Source organism: Oncorhynchus gorbuscha, linkage group LG13 (genome assembly GCF_021184085.1).
Source record: "Oncorhynchus gorbuscha isolate QuinsamMale2020 ecotype Even-year linkage group LG13, OgorEven_v1.0, whole genome shotgun sequence".
Lineage (NCBI taxonomy): Eukaryota > Metazoa > Chordata > Actinopteri > Salmoniformes > Salmonidae > Oncorhynchus > Oncorhynchus gorbuscha.
Genome location: NC_060185.1, coordinates 40,409,976 through 40,427,932, shown reverse-complemented (window position 1 = coordinate 40,427,932; position 17,957 = coordinate 40,409,976). Strand labels below are relative to the sequence as shown.

Genomic DNA, 17,957 nt, shown 5'->3' with positions numbered 1-17,957 from the left:
AGTAAAGGGTCTGAATACTTATGTAAATGTTATATTTTTAATACATTGGCAAACATTTCCAAAAACCTGTTTTTGCTTTGTCACTATGGGGAATTGTGTGTAGATTGATGAGGAAAAACAACTTATCTAATCAATTTTAAAACAAGGCTGTAGCATAACAAAATGTGCAAAAGGTGAAGGGGTCTGAATACTTTCGAAATGTTCTATATACTAATGGCAAATGTATTCGTCACACGTGCCGTTTACAGCAGGTATAAAAGGTGCAGCGAAATGCTTACGTGCTAGCTCCCTCAACAATGCAGTACACCTTTACAAAAGAGTGCAGGTGTATATAACACTCGTAGAAACCACCAGGTTGTCTTTGATTGCCATAAAATATATGGAAGACCCTTTATTTAACCCACTCGCTCCACATCCGCCCAATGCTGCAACCCTCCCCAGACCAGAGTGCCTGTAGTAGTGTGAGAGAGTTTGGTGTGACTGTGACTGTGAGGGATTGTGCTAGCATGGTGGTGACGCTAGCTGATACCTAGCCTGGGTCCCATCTGTAATGACAAGGAATTGGCAAGGCGGCACAAACAGTTCTGGGATCCAGGCGAGCTGATACCTGCTCCAGGTAATGGATTGGAGCAGCTACATGATTGAAGCCCTTTAATTAGCTAAGGGACGTCGTTTCTCCACACATACCAACCAATCATATTGCCTCATTCATTGAGGGGAAAGAGACTGCACCATCAGCAATGTGTCCACACAATAACTACTGCACTCAGACACACAAATCAATCATATGTTTGGGGAACGGTTCGAACAAACAGGAATGGAATCTATTGGAAAAACTGTGCACATAAACACACGGCACATGCTTTTCGTACATAAGAGGGCATTTTTTGAAATGTTTCTTTATCTTCCTCTCTTTCTCTCTCTCTAACACACACACACGCACGCACGCACACATCTATAAAAATATGCTTAGCTTGGGCCTGCTGTTGATAATGACCTCAGCCTTGGCACCCGAGTGGCCCAGACTGTAGTCGCCGGGCAGACTGTAGCCTTTTGTGTTAACCTCCCTATCTCTAACTCACTGACCTTTGGGAAGAAAGCAGAAATCACTTTTTATTTAGAAGGGGGTAAGGTTAGCTCATTGTTCTGTGTTGGTACGGTTTCCCTGCGGTAAACACACTGGTTCCCAGGCTTGACATGGGGCCTCCTCCTCCATCCCCCCCAGCCTCCTCCCTTGGTGTTCCCACACTCTGGGTCGCCGTGCCATAGACCCACCCTCCTCCCTCCCGCCTCACCCATCACAGCACAGTGCCGCGTACACACACACACACACAGAGCACATCACTTGATTTTACAAATACACACATTTTTAGCTTCCACTTTACTATATAACAAGCCGTACAAACACACATTCACAAACGTATAGGTTTATTTGTCTTTCTTTAAACAGTGATTGGAGATGCCAGACTCTGCAGTGTAGATAGAGTGAGAGGAGGGGATGTTGTGACACGGGTCCCTAGGGCTACCCACTGAGCCGGGCCCCCAGGGACCAACCCGGAGGACGAGGGGCTCCTGAAGCCCACTGACAGGGCCATCCTTCATCGCCCTGACAACAACACATAAACAAACCACTAACCTAGTAACTAGGCCTAACTGTTTACAGCATAGTGGCATGGTCACAGTGTCATTTACATCAGAGACCTGGGGGGGTTTAGAGAGACCCCCTTCTCTGACACAGTGGGTGAGGAAAGTGGACGGGCGACTCATGCAGACGGGGGCGTTGATGGATGAGGGGGACTGTCCCCCTGCACCCACAGGACCCAATAGGCCTACACGTTACCACATTTAAACATAGGCATGCGCACATGCGAAAACACACAGAGTGATGCATGTTTTTTTGTGCACATACTACACAAGCACAAAATGTTAATGTTACAACAACCATACACTGAGATGACTGACTACTGAGACAGACAAATACAGTAGCCTACCACTCTTTTCTGACAGATGGGTTTCTTGACCATTTCAACATCTCAAAGTAGCCAACATTTTGGTGGGATAGGACTGGTTTGTTGCCTGATGTGTTTCCCCCAAAAAGTTAATGGTTTTCCTTATGCTACCAAACTATGCAGCCCCCACTTTGTCCCAAAAAAGACAGCCTACTAATTGGGTTGAGAATAAGAAAGGTGTATATTAAAATCAGACCTATACATTTGGAAGAAATATTTAGGCCTATGAATGAACAACGTATTGTATACAATTTTAGTGTTTAGGCCTATACTTTCAGGAGCTGAAGCGGGAGATGATATAAACATATTCTCGTCCACAGTGCGCATGAAATATGACGAGTTGAGACGGATCATTGCGCAGGGAGATACGGAACATTTGTTTACCGAACTTTGGATCTAAACGGAGCGGGAGTGCATGCAAATAGTGCTGAGAGGGGACAACGACTATTTAACAAGGTCTCTCCTCTCGCACCCACTTCCTCTCACCTTTTAAATGGCACGATACATTAACCCCTCTAATGAGGTCCGCCAGACAAACGCGAGATGCATGGCCCATTGCACAGTGCAAGGAGGAAGCACTCGTCGGCAAGGAGGAAGCCCTGACAGGCAGAATGCGCCGCGCGCTTTCACGCCAACACACGTACGAGCGCAGAATTAAAGCTAATTCATTGGCGCGAGTTGACGGTAGGTGGGGCCGTTACACAAACTCACTTCCTTGACAACTTCCTTCACAATAGCTTTGCTCCGTAAGCACAATAAGTATGAAAGCCCTGATGTCTGCGGATGCTGCATGGCATTAAATGCTGTACGGTCACTTTGACCATGCAATGCCTACTCTTAAAGGGTTCACATGGTCAATCAGACATCTGCATTTGCCGTACAGCATTTACGGTGATACGGGACCCTGAAGAAGTTAGGGAATGTATACTTCTTGCATTCGCTGAGCAGAGCTGTTGTGAAGGAAGCTGTCAAGGAAGTTAGTTTATGTTTACACAGGACCTCGCGCCCTAACCTAGCATAAACCAATCATGTCAATGTGCAGCTATACTGTGTGCAGCTCCACATTGTTACATTTGAGAGGCACACAGCGATGCGATACAGAGTTTAATTGTGCCCGCATGCCTCCAGGTGAATTGCGTCACATCGTGCATACGGTTCCCCTGTCCACATTTCGGATCAAACATACAATTGGCTTTTAGACCAGCCTACATGCACGCACGCACGCACGCACGCACGCACACACACACACACACACACACACACACACACACACACACACACACACACACACACACACACACACGCACACACATATATATACATATATTTATATATACACACACATATATATACACACACAGTGTATTCGGAAAGTATTCAGACATCTTGATTTTTACACTTTTTGTCATGTTAAAGCATTATCCTAAAATTGATTAAATAAAATGTTTCCTCATTAATCTACATTTAACATTTACATTTACATTTAAGTCATTTAGCAGACGCTCTTATCCAGAGCGACTTACAAATTGGTGCATTCACCATATGACATCCAGTGGAACAACCACTTTACAATAGTGCATCTAAATATTTTAAGGGGGGGGAGGGGGGGTGAGAAGGATTACTTTATCCTATCCTAGGTATTCCTTAAAGAGGTGGGGTTTCAGGTGTCTCCGGAAGGTGGTGATTGACTATCTACACACAATACCCCATAATGAAAAAGTGAAAACGGATTTGTAGAAATGTTTGCAAATGTATTTAAAATAAAAAACAGAAATACAGTATTTACATGCATATTCAGAACCTTTGCTATGAGACTCGAAATTGAGTTCATTTTCAAATAAGGCTGTAACATAACAAAATGTGGAATGTGTCAAGCAGTCTGAATACTTTTCCGAATGCACTGTATATACACACAAACACACACAGACACACACTTTACATTGATGAGTAAGGTATAGTGACTACATTTTCCCCAGTTCTCAATAGCACGTCCTCAACACACAGAGTCGACCTGCAATCTTAAAACTATTATAGCTTATTCCAATAAGCTTTATCTAGTCTTCACTCCTGCCTCCGAGGGAATACTAAGCCACCAAAGCAATTAGGGAACAAAAAATAACCTAATAATCCAAATAAAACAAATGTTTTTCTACGTTTTTATGTAGAAATGTCAAATACATTTAATACAATTTCAAATGCAGTGCATGGGTCTATGTCAAGACATTGATTTATGGACTATTCACGTAAACTGACACACACACAGCAAATTTGCAAGTGTTAAAATCTCGGTGATAAGGTTAAAAGTGTTGTGAGTGTTATATCTGAGTGTTGACTCTAGTGGGGTTAACACCAGTGGGATTGAAATTGACACCACATGTGGTGAATAAATGAAGTGTTATTTGAATCACAGTTGAATCAACACTGCATGGTGTTGTTGTTACGTGACTGTGTTGAGTTCATTTCCGTTCATTCTCTCAGAGTGAAAAAGATGTGGGAGGGGCCTCATTATCATTCTTCCCAGAATGCTTTGTTGGAGGTTGCGTTTTAGAATATTTTGTTTTTATATCTATGTTTCTGCATGCACATTGATTGATTCATTGATCTTGTACTATACACCGATAAATAACTTACATTTTTCAAAACAAATCCACTATGTAAGGGGTTGGACTTATTTGACCAGTTACTGAAATTGGTTGTTCCAGTCTAGATGGGTCAGGTAGTCTTTTTTTATGTTCTATTTTTAGCAAATACTTCACCCTAACAACCTTTCTAAATGCAGGTTGTGGTGGGTTTTAAAAGGTTCCAATTTTGGGATATTATCTTTCTGGCTTCATTCTGATAGGCATTAGTATCTCTTCACTTTTATTGTGACTTGCAGGTCTGGTGTGGACCATGAGCCAAGTTTATCAAGTCACAATGTTGAGGATATCTAGACCATAACCAAAGGCCTTTTGACATACAACATTTATGGTCACCATGGGTTAACTTTTTAATTCAAACACATGTAATGATGTAATAACCATGTCTGTGTCACTAACAAACACAGTCATGGGTGGGTATTGCTCACATTCACATGAAAGGCATGCTGGGAAATATGCAAATATGGATTTACGAAACACTCTAGGGGTGTTAGTTTGTGAACACTTGGAAAAGTGTTAGTTTAACACTATTCCGATGGGTACATATAATTTAGAAGTGTGGCATGAGCATGCCTAATATCCTCTCATTGTTTCAAACCTATGTCGTTCATATATGTGTGAATAAAGCAAAAGTTTTTTGTTTTAAATACATGGGTGTGCATTGGAAAATTACAATCCAATTCAGCATTCATATGAATCTTATATCTTCTTTTTGAGGATATTAGAAGTGGTGCACCATGGGTCAGACGTCTCACACTAATAATAATATAATAATATATGCCATTTAGCAGACGCTTTTATCCAAAGCGACTTACAGTCATGTGTGCATACATTCTACGTATGGGTGGTCCCGGGGATCGAACCCACTACCCTGAACATTTAGTTGTGAGGAAATTTTGGTAACATGAAGGAGTTACCTTATGCCTATAGTCCTAGCTGAGATCATTTTTTTTGTGGGGGCGGCACGAGGGCTGAGCTTGATCTCATTTCCCCCAAAAATACACTTATATTACCACCTCTCCACCTACACATTCAACACTGTTTCAGAAAACATTTGGTCACAGTCTACATAGTATTAAAGTTACTATACAGGTAGTGTCACATTTTCAGAGATAATTTGACACAAACTGGTCTTTGACTTAAAATTCACACATAAATGTGTAATAATATTTAACACTGGTTTAGTTACACTCTCCAGTGTTATTTAATCACTGAATTGAGTTGAATTTACACTGCAATACCTGCATAATTTTACACTCCAATTTAATTCCAACACTAGAGCTCATTGACTCCTCATAATGTTGAAAATTCTCATCCGGGGTTAAAATAAGTCAACACTGTCATTTTTACACCCCCTTTTTTACTGTGTACCAACTCCCCCTCCATTAACTCACTCCACTATGTTTTATCATCTGCCTGCCATGCGCACATCAATCGAGATCGAGCACAAACACTCCCTGTTGAGCGACGAGACCTACATGTCTCTGAACAGAACTTATCCGGACAGGCCGCACACTGAACACATTTACCCGCAGACCTCTTATGGGGAGTCTGGGAATTTAAATATTCACTGTTGACATTGTGCAGAGCTGGCTACAGGCCAGAACGAGCTATTAGAACGTTCACATTCTCTACCTCTGACTTAATAGGTAGCCTAGAAATCCTCCTCTTACATCTTGAGTAAATAATCATATTTAAATATCGCTCAAATTATCCCCCTATTCTCAGATTGTAAGAAATGATTTAGAACTATGCCTGGAACTGGAAGTGCGGACCGGCTGGTGCTGTAGCCTGGCGCATTCTTTCAAAGGACTGTTCATATTTAGGCCGATTGCAGCAGGCGCCAACACCAGTACTAAATGCACTACAAAACCATTGTTGATGTGTGCGTGCGTGTGTGCGTGCGTGCCCTTTGCCTGGTCAGTGATCCCAGAAAAATATGCATATCCTCTGCTTTTCAAGCATATTCTGTAAATATGCCAATACTGGGCCATGTTGCCATAAACAACAGTCTGTAAGAGATCCTGATGAGAGCGGACTCTCTGCTGGGTTTATTTCATACCGTCTTGACCGGTCATCGGTGCCAAAGGCCCAACGCACCGCAATGACACCGAAGTTCACGAGACAAATCCATGAAGCACAGGAAATAAAAAACGAGTGTCCCTGTCTGTATACTGTAGCTCTTAAAGTTCTTCCTGACAAACTTTTCATATTAAAAGTAGGCCTATGGTTATAAAGCCCTTCGACTCGCATTGCTGTTGTCAAATCAATGCGACACATTTAAGTGTATTTTGAACGTCAAATCTAATTGTCCAATAATTTCCCTTCTGAATATTATTTTTGTGAGGGGGGGGGGTACTCTAATACAAAAAGGCAGCATACAGCATGCACACAACATGTAAACTGGATATATTTCTACATGAATAACAACTTTATCTCTGAGTCAGTGCCTCCTTTCCCAGAGCCTTCGTAGCGTTAAGATCATCGTTGGAACCGTCTTACAATGTATCTTTACAAGTCGAGATGTTACCCAGAGCATTCGTAAGTAACGTGGCTCTTACAAAACCTTTGCACATCTATGAGTGATCCAGACTCCTCGTAGAGCAGCCAAAGAGCAATATTATATATATTTTTGCCCTACTGCATCACTTTACTCACATGAGATCGCCGCTAAACATAGAATAAAGATGTTTAGGCTATCTTTCTGACTGTGACTGCCAGGGTCGGCTCTAGTCATACATAAGCAGTTGCTTAGGGCCCGATGATAGAGGGCACCAGACCAAAACATTATAAAAGATATAAAGTACCAGTCAAAAGTTTGGACACACCTACTCATTCAAGTGTTTTTCTTTATTTTCACTATTTTTTACATTGTAGAATAATAGTGAAGACATCAACATTATGAAAAAACACATATGGAATCATGTAGCAACCAAAAAAGTGTTAAAATATATTTTCTATTTGAGATTCTTCAAAGTAGCCACCCTTTGCCTTGATGGCAGCTTTGCACACTCTTGGCCTCATCTCAACCAGCTTCATGAGATAGTTACCTGGAATGCATTTCAATTAACAGGTGTGCCTTGTTAAAAGTTCATTTGTGGAATTTCTTTCCTTCTTAATGCATTTACATTTAAGTCATTTAGCAGACGCTCTTATCCAGAGCGACTTACAAATTGGTTGTGTTGTGACATGGTAGGGGTGGTATATAGAAGATAACCCTATTTGGTAAAAGACCAAGTCCATATTATGGCAAGAACAGCCATAATGGAGTTCAGTCAAAGTGGAACATTTCAAGAACTTTGGAAGTTTCCTCAAGTGCAGTCACAAAACCCATCAAGTGCTATGATGAAACTGGCTCTCATGAAGATCGCCACAGGAAAGAAAGACCCAGAGTTACCTCTGCTGCAGAGGATATGTTCATTAGAGTTAACTGCCCCTCAGATTGCAGCCTAAATAAATGCTTCACAGAGTTCAAGTAACAGACACCTCTCAACATCAACTGTTCAGAGGAGACTACGTGAATCAGACCTTAATGGTCAAATTAATGCAAAGAAACCATTACTAAAGGACACCAATAAGAAGAAGAGACTTGCTTGGGCCAAGCAATGGAAATATGTCCTTTGGTCTGATGAGTCCAAATTTGTATTTTTGGTTCCAACCGTCGTGTCTTTCTGAGATGCAGAGTAGGTGAACGGATGATCTCCGCATGCCTGGCTCCCGCCGTGAAGCATGGAGGAGGAGGTGTGATGGTGTAGAGGTGCTTTGTTGGTGACACTGTATGTGATTCATTTAGAATTCACTGAACCAGCATGGCTACCACAGCATTCTGCAGCAATACGCCATTCCATCTGGTTTGCGCTTAGTGGGACTATCATTTGTTTTTCATCAAGACAATGACCCAAAACACACCTCCAGGATGTGAAAGAGCTATGTGACAAAGAAGGAGAGTGATGGAGTGCTGTATCAGATGACCTCGCCTCCACAATCACCTGACCTCAACCCAGTTGAGATGGTTTGGTATGAGTTGCACCGCAGAGTCCAAGGAAAAGCAGCCAACAAGTGCTCGGCATATGTGGGAACTCCTTCAAGACTGTTGTAAAAGCATTCCAGGTGAAGCTGGTTGAGAGAATACCAAAAGTGCGCAAAGCTGTCATCAAGGCAAAGGGTGGCTACTTTGAAGAATCTAAAATCTAACATATATGTTGATTTGTTTAACACTCTTTTGGTTACTATGATTCCATATGTGTTATTTCATAGTTTTGATGTCTTCACTACTACTCTACAATGTAGAAAATAGTAAAAATAGAGAAAAACCCTTGAATGAGTAGGTGTGTCCAAACTTTTGACTGCTACTGTATATTCGATGTATATTATTTTTGAGGGAACTCAGTTGCGGTATCAACTTACTATTGAAAGTTAGAATAGTAGAATACACAAGGTGAAATTGTTATATTTGGATGTCCATCAGAAGTACTTCTCTTGTTATGTCAGTCACTGACAGTCACTCAATTAGCCCATGTCAGTTAACCATTTTTAGATTGGTAAATTAGTCTAGCCAGCTATCTAAACTTGTAGTAATCATGGTCGAATTATGGACCGGGCATGAAGGGCACTTGGCCAGGGGCCCTGACCTCCAGGGGGCCCCTATTAAGTGTGTGTAGGAAAATAGCTGTAAAACTGCAAATTTTTCTATCCTCACAATGCCAAAATTTATAGAATTGCATTATATATATATATATATATATATATATATATATATATATATATATATATATATATATTTTTTTTTAACTGTAAAATCTTCTCTCTGCCCAATGGCAAAATGTGTAGAATTGCAGCAAAGTTACTTTAAAACCGCGACATTTTCTCTGCACCCCATGGCAAAATGTGTAGAATTGCAGGAAATTGCAACAACATTTCGCACAGGGCCCCCAAAACGCTTGGGCCGGACCTGGTGATTGCAGATCATTTCAGAATGAAGTTGATACTTCAAATGAGAACAGAGATGACTGCATTAACAGATACATAGGCTACATGCCTATCTATATAGGCCATATGTACAATATATTTGTTCTATTTTAGTTATATTTTGCGACAAGGCTACTACTGTCTGTAATGTTTGCCTAAATGTATTTCATGTGTGACAACATGTGGGCAATGATGTGCCCAATCTGTGATTTAGAGCATTATTATTGGGTACGCATAATGAGCCGCCTCAATAGCCTATTTGTAGCCATAGGTGGTAACATCTCTCTAGATTAGAAGCTGATCCATCGTCAGTATTATGGAAAAATTATAATGTTGATGTTGATTTGAATAGAGAAAGCTGATCCGAGAGCAGCTCTGCTTTTCTTCCAATCCTATCAGCATCGACACATGGTCTAACCATGCACTTAGCGAACGTTCTCTCTACGTGCTTGTTTGGGAAACACTTAAAAAGTTGGCTCGTAAATAACGATGCATCTGGTACGATTATCGTTAAGTTACATCGCAACTGGGAAACGATGCCCAGAATTGTTTGAACTAACAAAACACTCACAAATCAATTTTCTAAATAAAACTGCTGGTTGGACGAGTGTCATCCACTGAGTGTAGTGTGTAGGCCTAAATCAAGTAGGCTAACATCCTACAGAGGAAAGGGTTTTAAGGTCCTTTCTCCCCTGTCTGAGCTCCAGAAAGGTCCAGAGAAATGATCCATGTGTAGCAGAAATATATAGACAGAAAGTGACGCACACACACACAAACACACACAATAAGATGACTGTCAGGTTATTGAAAGAATAACACCTGCGATCCCTGGCTCCAGGACTGCGACCTACCGATGTTGACCTATGGCTACACTGTTGTCCAGACATGAGGAAACGATCATTAAAAACATTCAAATTATATACTTAAAATTAGAACGTTTTTTTTCTCTCTGAAAAATACTGTACAAACTTAGACAACAGGCTATACACATTCATAAAGGTTAAACACAATTGGAGATGTTAGTGACTCAGAAAATGCAATTAAATTGCCTATACACAATTTGAAATAATTATCTACAACGTTTATACTTGTGTAGCCTAAACTACCTGAAGGAATGTAAATAATGATTATAGCTACTGTATCCGCTTGCCATTTTGCTGATAGGCCTACATTTTATATAAACATTGTTGTGCATTTTGGTAGATTGCTGTAGACCACAATAACAGTTTATTGGAGTAAACACTTTTTACCCAAATCAGTGTGTTGCTCCCAGGGGTTGAATTGCTTCCAGAACTCAGACTAATAATTTAACCAATTCACAATTACAAAACATGTTTATTAGGCTACTCAATATTGGTTTTCAAAACCTCCGTGCCCCTCGATGTGCAGTGGTAAAATACAAATAACGTCAACTTATTAAGGTGCGGGAGGAAATGGTTGATCAAGAACTGGCATTACATTTCTACATAACATAAAGACGTAAACACGTTTTGTACCCAAACCGTAACATTAATTCTATAACAAAGACGATTTACTTGTTGCTCAAACTAAATGCACCATAATAAAAGATCCAATACAGCGCAATAACCCAAGGCTATAACGTAATGATAGTTAGAGCGAACACCCCATAAGCATTTATTCTATGATACATCAGACAGGGTAAAAATATATATTTTTGGCATTATGTCGTTGCGCCAGCAATGGTACCTGATTATATTTAAATGCATAAGTATTTCATTCTGGATCTTTCGTTTCCTAAATCTGAATGAGCCAACCTGCCTTTTCAAAGTCGCTCCTGCAAATTGAAGTGGCCAGAAACCAAGCGCGTGCAACAACAGCGTCGCAGGACGGGACGAGAATTGGCCAACGCTGTTGCGCCCACTATACAAAGCACAACGCAATAACGATAGTAGTTCGTTCCCTGGGAAGTGCCTCTACCGTTTGCACAACTTTGTGTTACTTATAACGCCAATATATTTTTTTCAGAATTCGCGAAACTAACTGGCACTGACAGCATCAACTCGAAATCGCTGAACCAACTTCTCCAAACTGTACCGCTGCTCAGTCGTGAGTGGGAGATCTGTTCTACTGACACTCATGTATAACACGATACAATATATTGTATTTCATTTTTTGTCGATGCGAAACAGCATTGATAACTGAGATATTTACACATTTACAAGATGGCAGTTTCAAAAGGCAAAGAAAGGGATATTGCACCTACTTGTGGCCAGTTTCCGTGCCCTGCCTTTGGACCTCATGATGCCAGTCTTTCCGCTTTGGGTTTGTTCGATTTTCTCTTGGATCTTTTCCTCCTTTTTCTTTTTTTCCTGTCCTTTTCTCTGTGTTTCTCAATCCAGACTCGCTATCTCTCCAGCATTGTCAGTTTGGACACCTTCGCACATGCGCATAACAAAACTACCAGCACCGCCAAAAAAGTTTCCAACGATTTATCTCTTGATATGACTGATCTAGTTAGATGGCAATCGGAGAGAGATCCCTTCGTGTCAGATCTTTAAAGATCACTGAGTCAGAAATGGAGACGCCACGACCCCGGATCTACGGAGAGCCAGACACATTTATTATAATGAACTATTATTCTCAACTTTCAACATGCATGCCTACCTATTGTGCTTAAATGAAATCACATTCATGAATGCTCGGCTAAATTACTAATGTGAAACGTTTTCATCAAATGTTTTATATGTTTTAATTGTGTTTTGACCATCACAGCGACCACTAGGAAATGAATGAACCCCTCCTCCCCTCCCCTGGTATGTGGGCAGTTGAACTGACAGCTCTAATATGAGGATGCCCGAGGCTTTTTTTGTGTGAAGTTGTGACAATTCTTAACATTTTAAATACTTTGAACGAATACCTCTTTCTGCTGGCGTGCATGCGTAAATTCCATCGCTTGCATGCAAATTGATAACCAAAATCAATGTTGAACTCGCATAGTCTATAACTTTTGGGTAAGGCTGCTGCACAATTGAAATGGTTTATTTTGCTTCACTCTCATCGGATTTGGGCACAACCGTATCAACATAAGACTCATTCAATAAACCTAACAATGAAAACTCCCAACAATCTTATTGGGCTATTGCAGTGTAGTGGTAGTGGAGAGATATTAACTGCAAGGTGTATTTGTCTATTAATTAAAACGGAGTATAATTAAGGTAATTGCTCATTAATTAGATCCTCATGAGGTCATGTTGATCTTGCACGTGAACACTTTAATGGCTTCTGAACTCGATTTATTGATTCCAAAGTATGTTGAAATTGATCTAAGTAATGACATCATATAAATTGTAAACGACAAAAATCAGATATCCTTTTGGCCGATGTCCAATATACCTTTCAATATGGCAAATTAGTCAAATCAAGTATACGCCTATAGGCAGGACCCCGTTTATGCAAATATACCTCTCTGAAATCTGAATTCAAGTATAAAGGCAGATATGTCCTTGATAACTGTGGGCTTTTGAGTCATTACCACAGTATCAATAGAAAACGTGTGTGTGTGTGTGTGCGTGTGCGTGTGCGTGTGCGTGTGTGTGTGTGTGTGTTATCCAATTAAGTCAAATACATTTGCAGTCAAACTACATGTTAAATGTTCATAAAGGTGTCATTAAGGAAATACTGTCTCAAGTTATTCATCCAACATACTTAGTTTAGAGAAATCCCCAAGTAATTTAAGTCACCAAGTCAAGAAGGGTTTATATAGGTACTTTATTGTGGTTATACCTCAGCCTAGCCCCAAAGTAATGACATAAATTGAGCTATTAAGTACACCGTGTGCTGGAGAGTGTGGCTTGAGACGCAGGCAGGCATGCAGCCTTTCAGACCCACAGCTACAGCTCGAGGCAGCGCCCTCAATTAGCCTAAATGGAAACAGTTTTCATTCATTGCAATAACTCACTGTTCTCGAGACCACTTTCAGAATACATACTTTATTATGACACGCTGACCCGGAGGCGCGGAATGGCAGGACCAGGGAACGCTGGAGAGATATGTGCAGCCCAGTGGGTTGTAATTATTAGACATTCATTGGGTTCAAGAACCTTTGCAAGTATAGCTAAATTATTAGCTTGCTTGTCCAATTGTTCGAATATAATTCCAATCGAAAAAAGGGGTTGGGCAGTCCACAATGGTTGGGTCCTATTTTAACCTAATTAAGTGCGTTTCCTTGCGTAATTTCTGCAGAAAATAGGAACGCACGTTATTATCGGGTAATTGATTGTTTATTTCAATGCATTTAGTTATGTTTGTGGGGTTGTTTAGGTGTTAAAATAAATACATACTTTTAATAGGAGCTGTCGAAGCTAGACTAAAAAGTGAGAAGGGAGCCTCCAGCACAAGGAAATTACCGCGCACCCGCGTGACCTTTGAGCAAGGTAATCAATCAAGTGATCAACAGCGATATTTTATCAATGCTATGCCCAGGCAAAACGTTTCTGAAATGAAATAAGGAGATGGACCACGAGGATAAAGCGTGGAGACTATACTATTATATACAAATGACAATACGGTATAAATGCTCCCATCACAAAAAAATGTAAATAATAATTTGTCAAGTGAATTGTATGCGCCTAATAATTATGCCTGAGCAGTCTTTTGATTTATGAAACGTATACTTTTTATTATGATAACACTAATTACAAATTCATTTTAAATGGGCCGATAATTAAAAAATATATATAAATATAATATATATATTTAAATATATATATATATATATATATATATATATATATATATATATATATATATATATATATATATATATATATATATATATAATTATCGGCCTATTTCAAATGAATTTGTAATTCGTGTATATATATATAATGACAATAATAATACTTTTAATAATAATAATAACCTAATAATAATAGTTATTATTATAACTTGTTTTTTAATTCTTATATGTGCAACTGCTTTGGAATCTGGTTCTTGTGCCTTTTGACCAAAATGTTATGCTTTTGACCAAAACGTGTGCTGGGTGTTAGAATAATCATGCCTTACTGCCTGTGTTTTTACACCTAAAAAATGTACCTATAACATCGTGAGTATAATCACATTGCCATCATTTCCTGCTATTATTTAATTGTAATCATTCATATAATGCCTGGTGGGAAACAACTTTGTAAGGACTCTGAGCCCGCGAAAAGGCCAGGAGTGGAGCACGCTTGTGCCCGGGTGAGCACTGCCCCTCCGTGGAGGGAAGTGAGAGTATTTTTTAACCTATATCGACCAGTGAGCTCTGGTATCAACACACATTCAACACAATCTACATCCGCAAGCCTGGCCAAAGCACCACGGGGAACTCCAACTTTCTGCCTGACTTTTCCGTTCGAGTAGAGATACACATAAATAATCTGGAACTGTTCGCTCCTGGATTTTCACTCCATTGAAAAGCATCCACTATACCCTTCTACTTTTCGATCAAAATTAATATTAGGCTACACTGTTAAGTGGCTACTTGGATATTGAGGTGCTCATATTTCCAGCGTTTGCTGATGAGCAGGGCCATAATGCACCTGAAAAATTTAGCGGGCACAGAATATGTGAGGATACCTGGGGAGTGGACCGGGAGAGGGGGCTGTGCCCCCATTCATACATTTGAGAATTTTGCGTTTTTCAAACAACTAAAACAGCCATTCCTGCAAACTAGAGCCATACTTACACATTATGCTTAATTTTACAGTACAACTCGACCACGAAGGCCTGATTCACGCAGTCTCCTCTGAACAGTTGACATTGAGATTTGTCTGTTACTTGAACTCTGTGAAGCATTTATTTGGTCTGCAATCTGAGGTGCAGTAAAAAAAAAGAATTATATTATATTTAAATTATAAACCCCTCTTCAGAGGACAAATATCTTTTAGTTTTTTTACAGATTTTTTTGCTACATATACATACATTTTACATACACATTTTGTATACACATTTTGCATACATTTTGTATACACATTTTACACAGATGGTACTTTTATATAAAGCAGTCACATAATAATAATACATAAACTCTTTAATCTCAACCCTCAGCCACTTTTAGTCCATCCCTACCTATCATCATAGACCACCCTCGTTTGGTTTCCATGTGTAACAGTATAACTTTAGACCGTCCCCTCGCCCATACCCGGGCGCGAACCAGGGACCCTCTGCACACATCAACAACAGTCTCCCACGGAGCATCGTTACCCATCGTTCCACAAAAGCCACGGCTCTTGCCGAGCAAGGGGAACCACTACTTCAAGGTCTCAGAGCAAGTGACGTCACCGATTGAAACGCTATTTAGCGCGCACCACCGCTAACTAGCTAGCCGTTTCACATCAGTTACACATGTGCTATATATTTTTCCATTGTGCTGTGAAGTTTTACATAATTGTTTTACATTTCTCATCATATAGTATCCACAGATTGTGAGCTAAAGTTGAAAACCTTTCCTATGAGTATTGTTATATTATTTATTGGCTGACTATGGCTTTCCAAATCGCACAACACTGTTAATTGTAAGGTTAATTTTAAGTGCATGTTGTGATGTGCAGTTAACTCTAATGAATTTATCCTTTTTTGTCACTTGCGCCGAATACAATAGGTGTAGACCCCACAGTGAAAAGCTTACTTACAGGCTCTAACCAACATTGCAAAAAAAGGTATTAAGTGAACAATAGGTAAGTAAAGAAATAAAAACAACAGTAAAAAGACAGTGAAAAATAACAGTAGCGAGGCTACATACAGGCACTGGTTGGTCGGGCCAATTGAGGTTGTGCTGCCATCCTGTTAGAAGGTAACAGATTATTTTATTACAATGGCTAAATTGGATTTTCATTGTGTTCAATGGTGTTATTTGCCCCCTAGTGGCGCTTTCGGGTACTTAGAAAGACCACGCAAACAGGAAGTACAGAATTTGTTTTGCACGCATAGAAACAGCTACAAACAACGCTACGGTGCAGGTCTTTCAATGTAGTTATTTCTTGTCACGCTACAGCCTTGGAAAAATATTTGTTTGTAAGTTCGATTCAAGCATTTAGCTAATGATGATAATCTTGTTATTGATAGAGTTGCTTACATATCAATGTTGGTTGCATTTACTCACAAATTGCAATGCCTTTAATGTATGTCGTTAGCTGTATTACTTTGCTCATGCGTCATGCAAACGAATTGTAAAATATACAATACTGTAGTTTTGTTACTGTTTCTAGTGTAATATGCTTTGTTATTCTACATAGATGGTTATACATTATTAGAGTAATGAAAGGAGCCAATTACCATATGATTAACAATTAGCAATATGGTTTGGCATCATGCCAGATGCATGGTACCTTAGCGCGTGCTTTGTATTTATGCAACTTCAAATGTTTAATGTACAGCTACAGTATGTCGGTGTGAATTGAATACTAAAGTATATTCTTTTCTGTATTTTTCAGTTTCACAACATAAACGTTTTCAATATATTCATTCAAGAAAAGTCACGCCTTGGGAGTTTTATTGAAGACTTAGTTGTTAGCTATCTGTCTAGTTTTGCATGGGAACGCAAGAATAGAGGTAGTATGTACATGAATGTACAGTTAAAGTGACTATGCATATATGATAAACAGAGAGTGTTTATATGATAAACAGGATCTTTTGGGGCGGTATGCGAATTGGAGTGGGTCTAGGGTTTCCAGGATGATGGTGTTGATGTGAGACATTACCAGCCTTTCACAGCACTTCATGGCTACAGACTTGAGTGCTATGGGTCTGTAGTCATTTAGGCAGGTTGCCTTCGTGTTCTTGGGCACAGGGACTATGGTGGTCTGCTTGAAACATGTTGGTATTACAGACTCAATCAGGGACATGTTGAAAATGTCAGTGAAGACACCTGCCAGCTGGTCAGCACATGCACAGAGCACACGTCCTGGTAAACCATCTGGCCCCGCAGCCTTGTGAATGTTGACCTGTTTAAAGGTCTTACTCACATCGGCTACGATGAGTGTGATCACACAGTCGTCCGGAACAGCTGAAGCTCTCATGCATGCCTCAGTGTTGCTTGCCTCGAAGTGAGCATGGAAGTGATTTAGCTCATCTGGTAGGCTCGTGTCACTGGGCAGCACGCAGCTGTGCTTCCCTTTGTAGTCTGTAATAGATTGCAAGCCCTGCCACATAAGACGAGTTTCCAATCTTAGCCTTGTATTGACGCTTTGCCTGTTGATGGTTCGTCCGAGGGCATAGCAGGATTTCTTATAAGCTTCTGGATTCGAGTCCCGCACCGTGAAAGCGGCAGCTCTACCATTTAGCTCAGTGCAAATGTTGTCTGTAATCCATGGCTAATGGTTGTGGTATGTACGTACAGTCA

General features: G+C 40.1%; 1 protein-coding gene across 14 annotated transcripts in view; it reads right to left on the bottom strand.

The window, feature by feature from the left end:
• The window catches only part of LOC123992868 (histone-lysine N-methyltransferase MECOM-like), a 224,613-nt gene extending 212,485 nt beyond the window's left edge, over positions 1-12,128 (bottom strand). For all 14 annotated transcript variants that reach the window (XM_046294448.1, XM_046294454.1, XM_046294449.1 and 11 more), the window contains exon 1: positions 11,841-12,128. In XM_046294448.1, the coding sequence (XP_046150404.1) occupies positions 11,841-11,877 (37 nt within the window). In that variant the 5' untranslated portion in view covers positions 11,878-12,128. The remainder of the gene's footprint in view (positions 1-11,840) is intronic.
• Between the last annotated feature and the right edge of the window lie 5,829 nt (positions 12,129-17,957).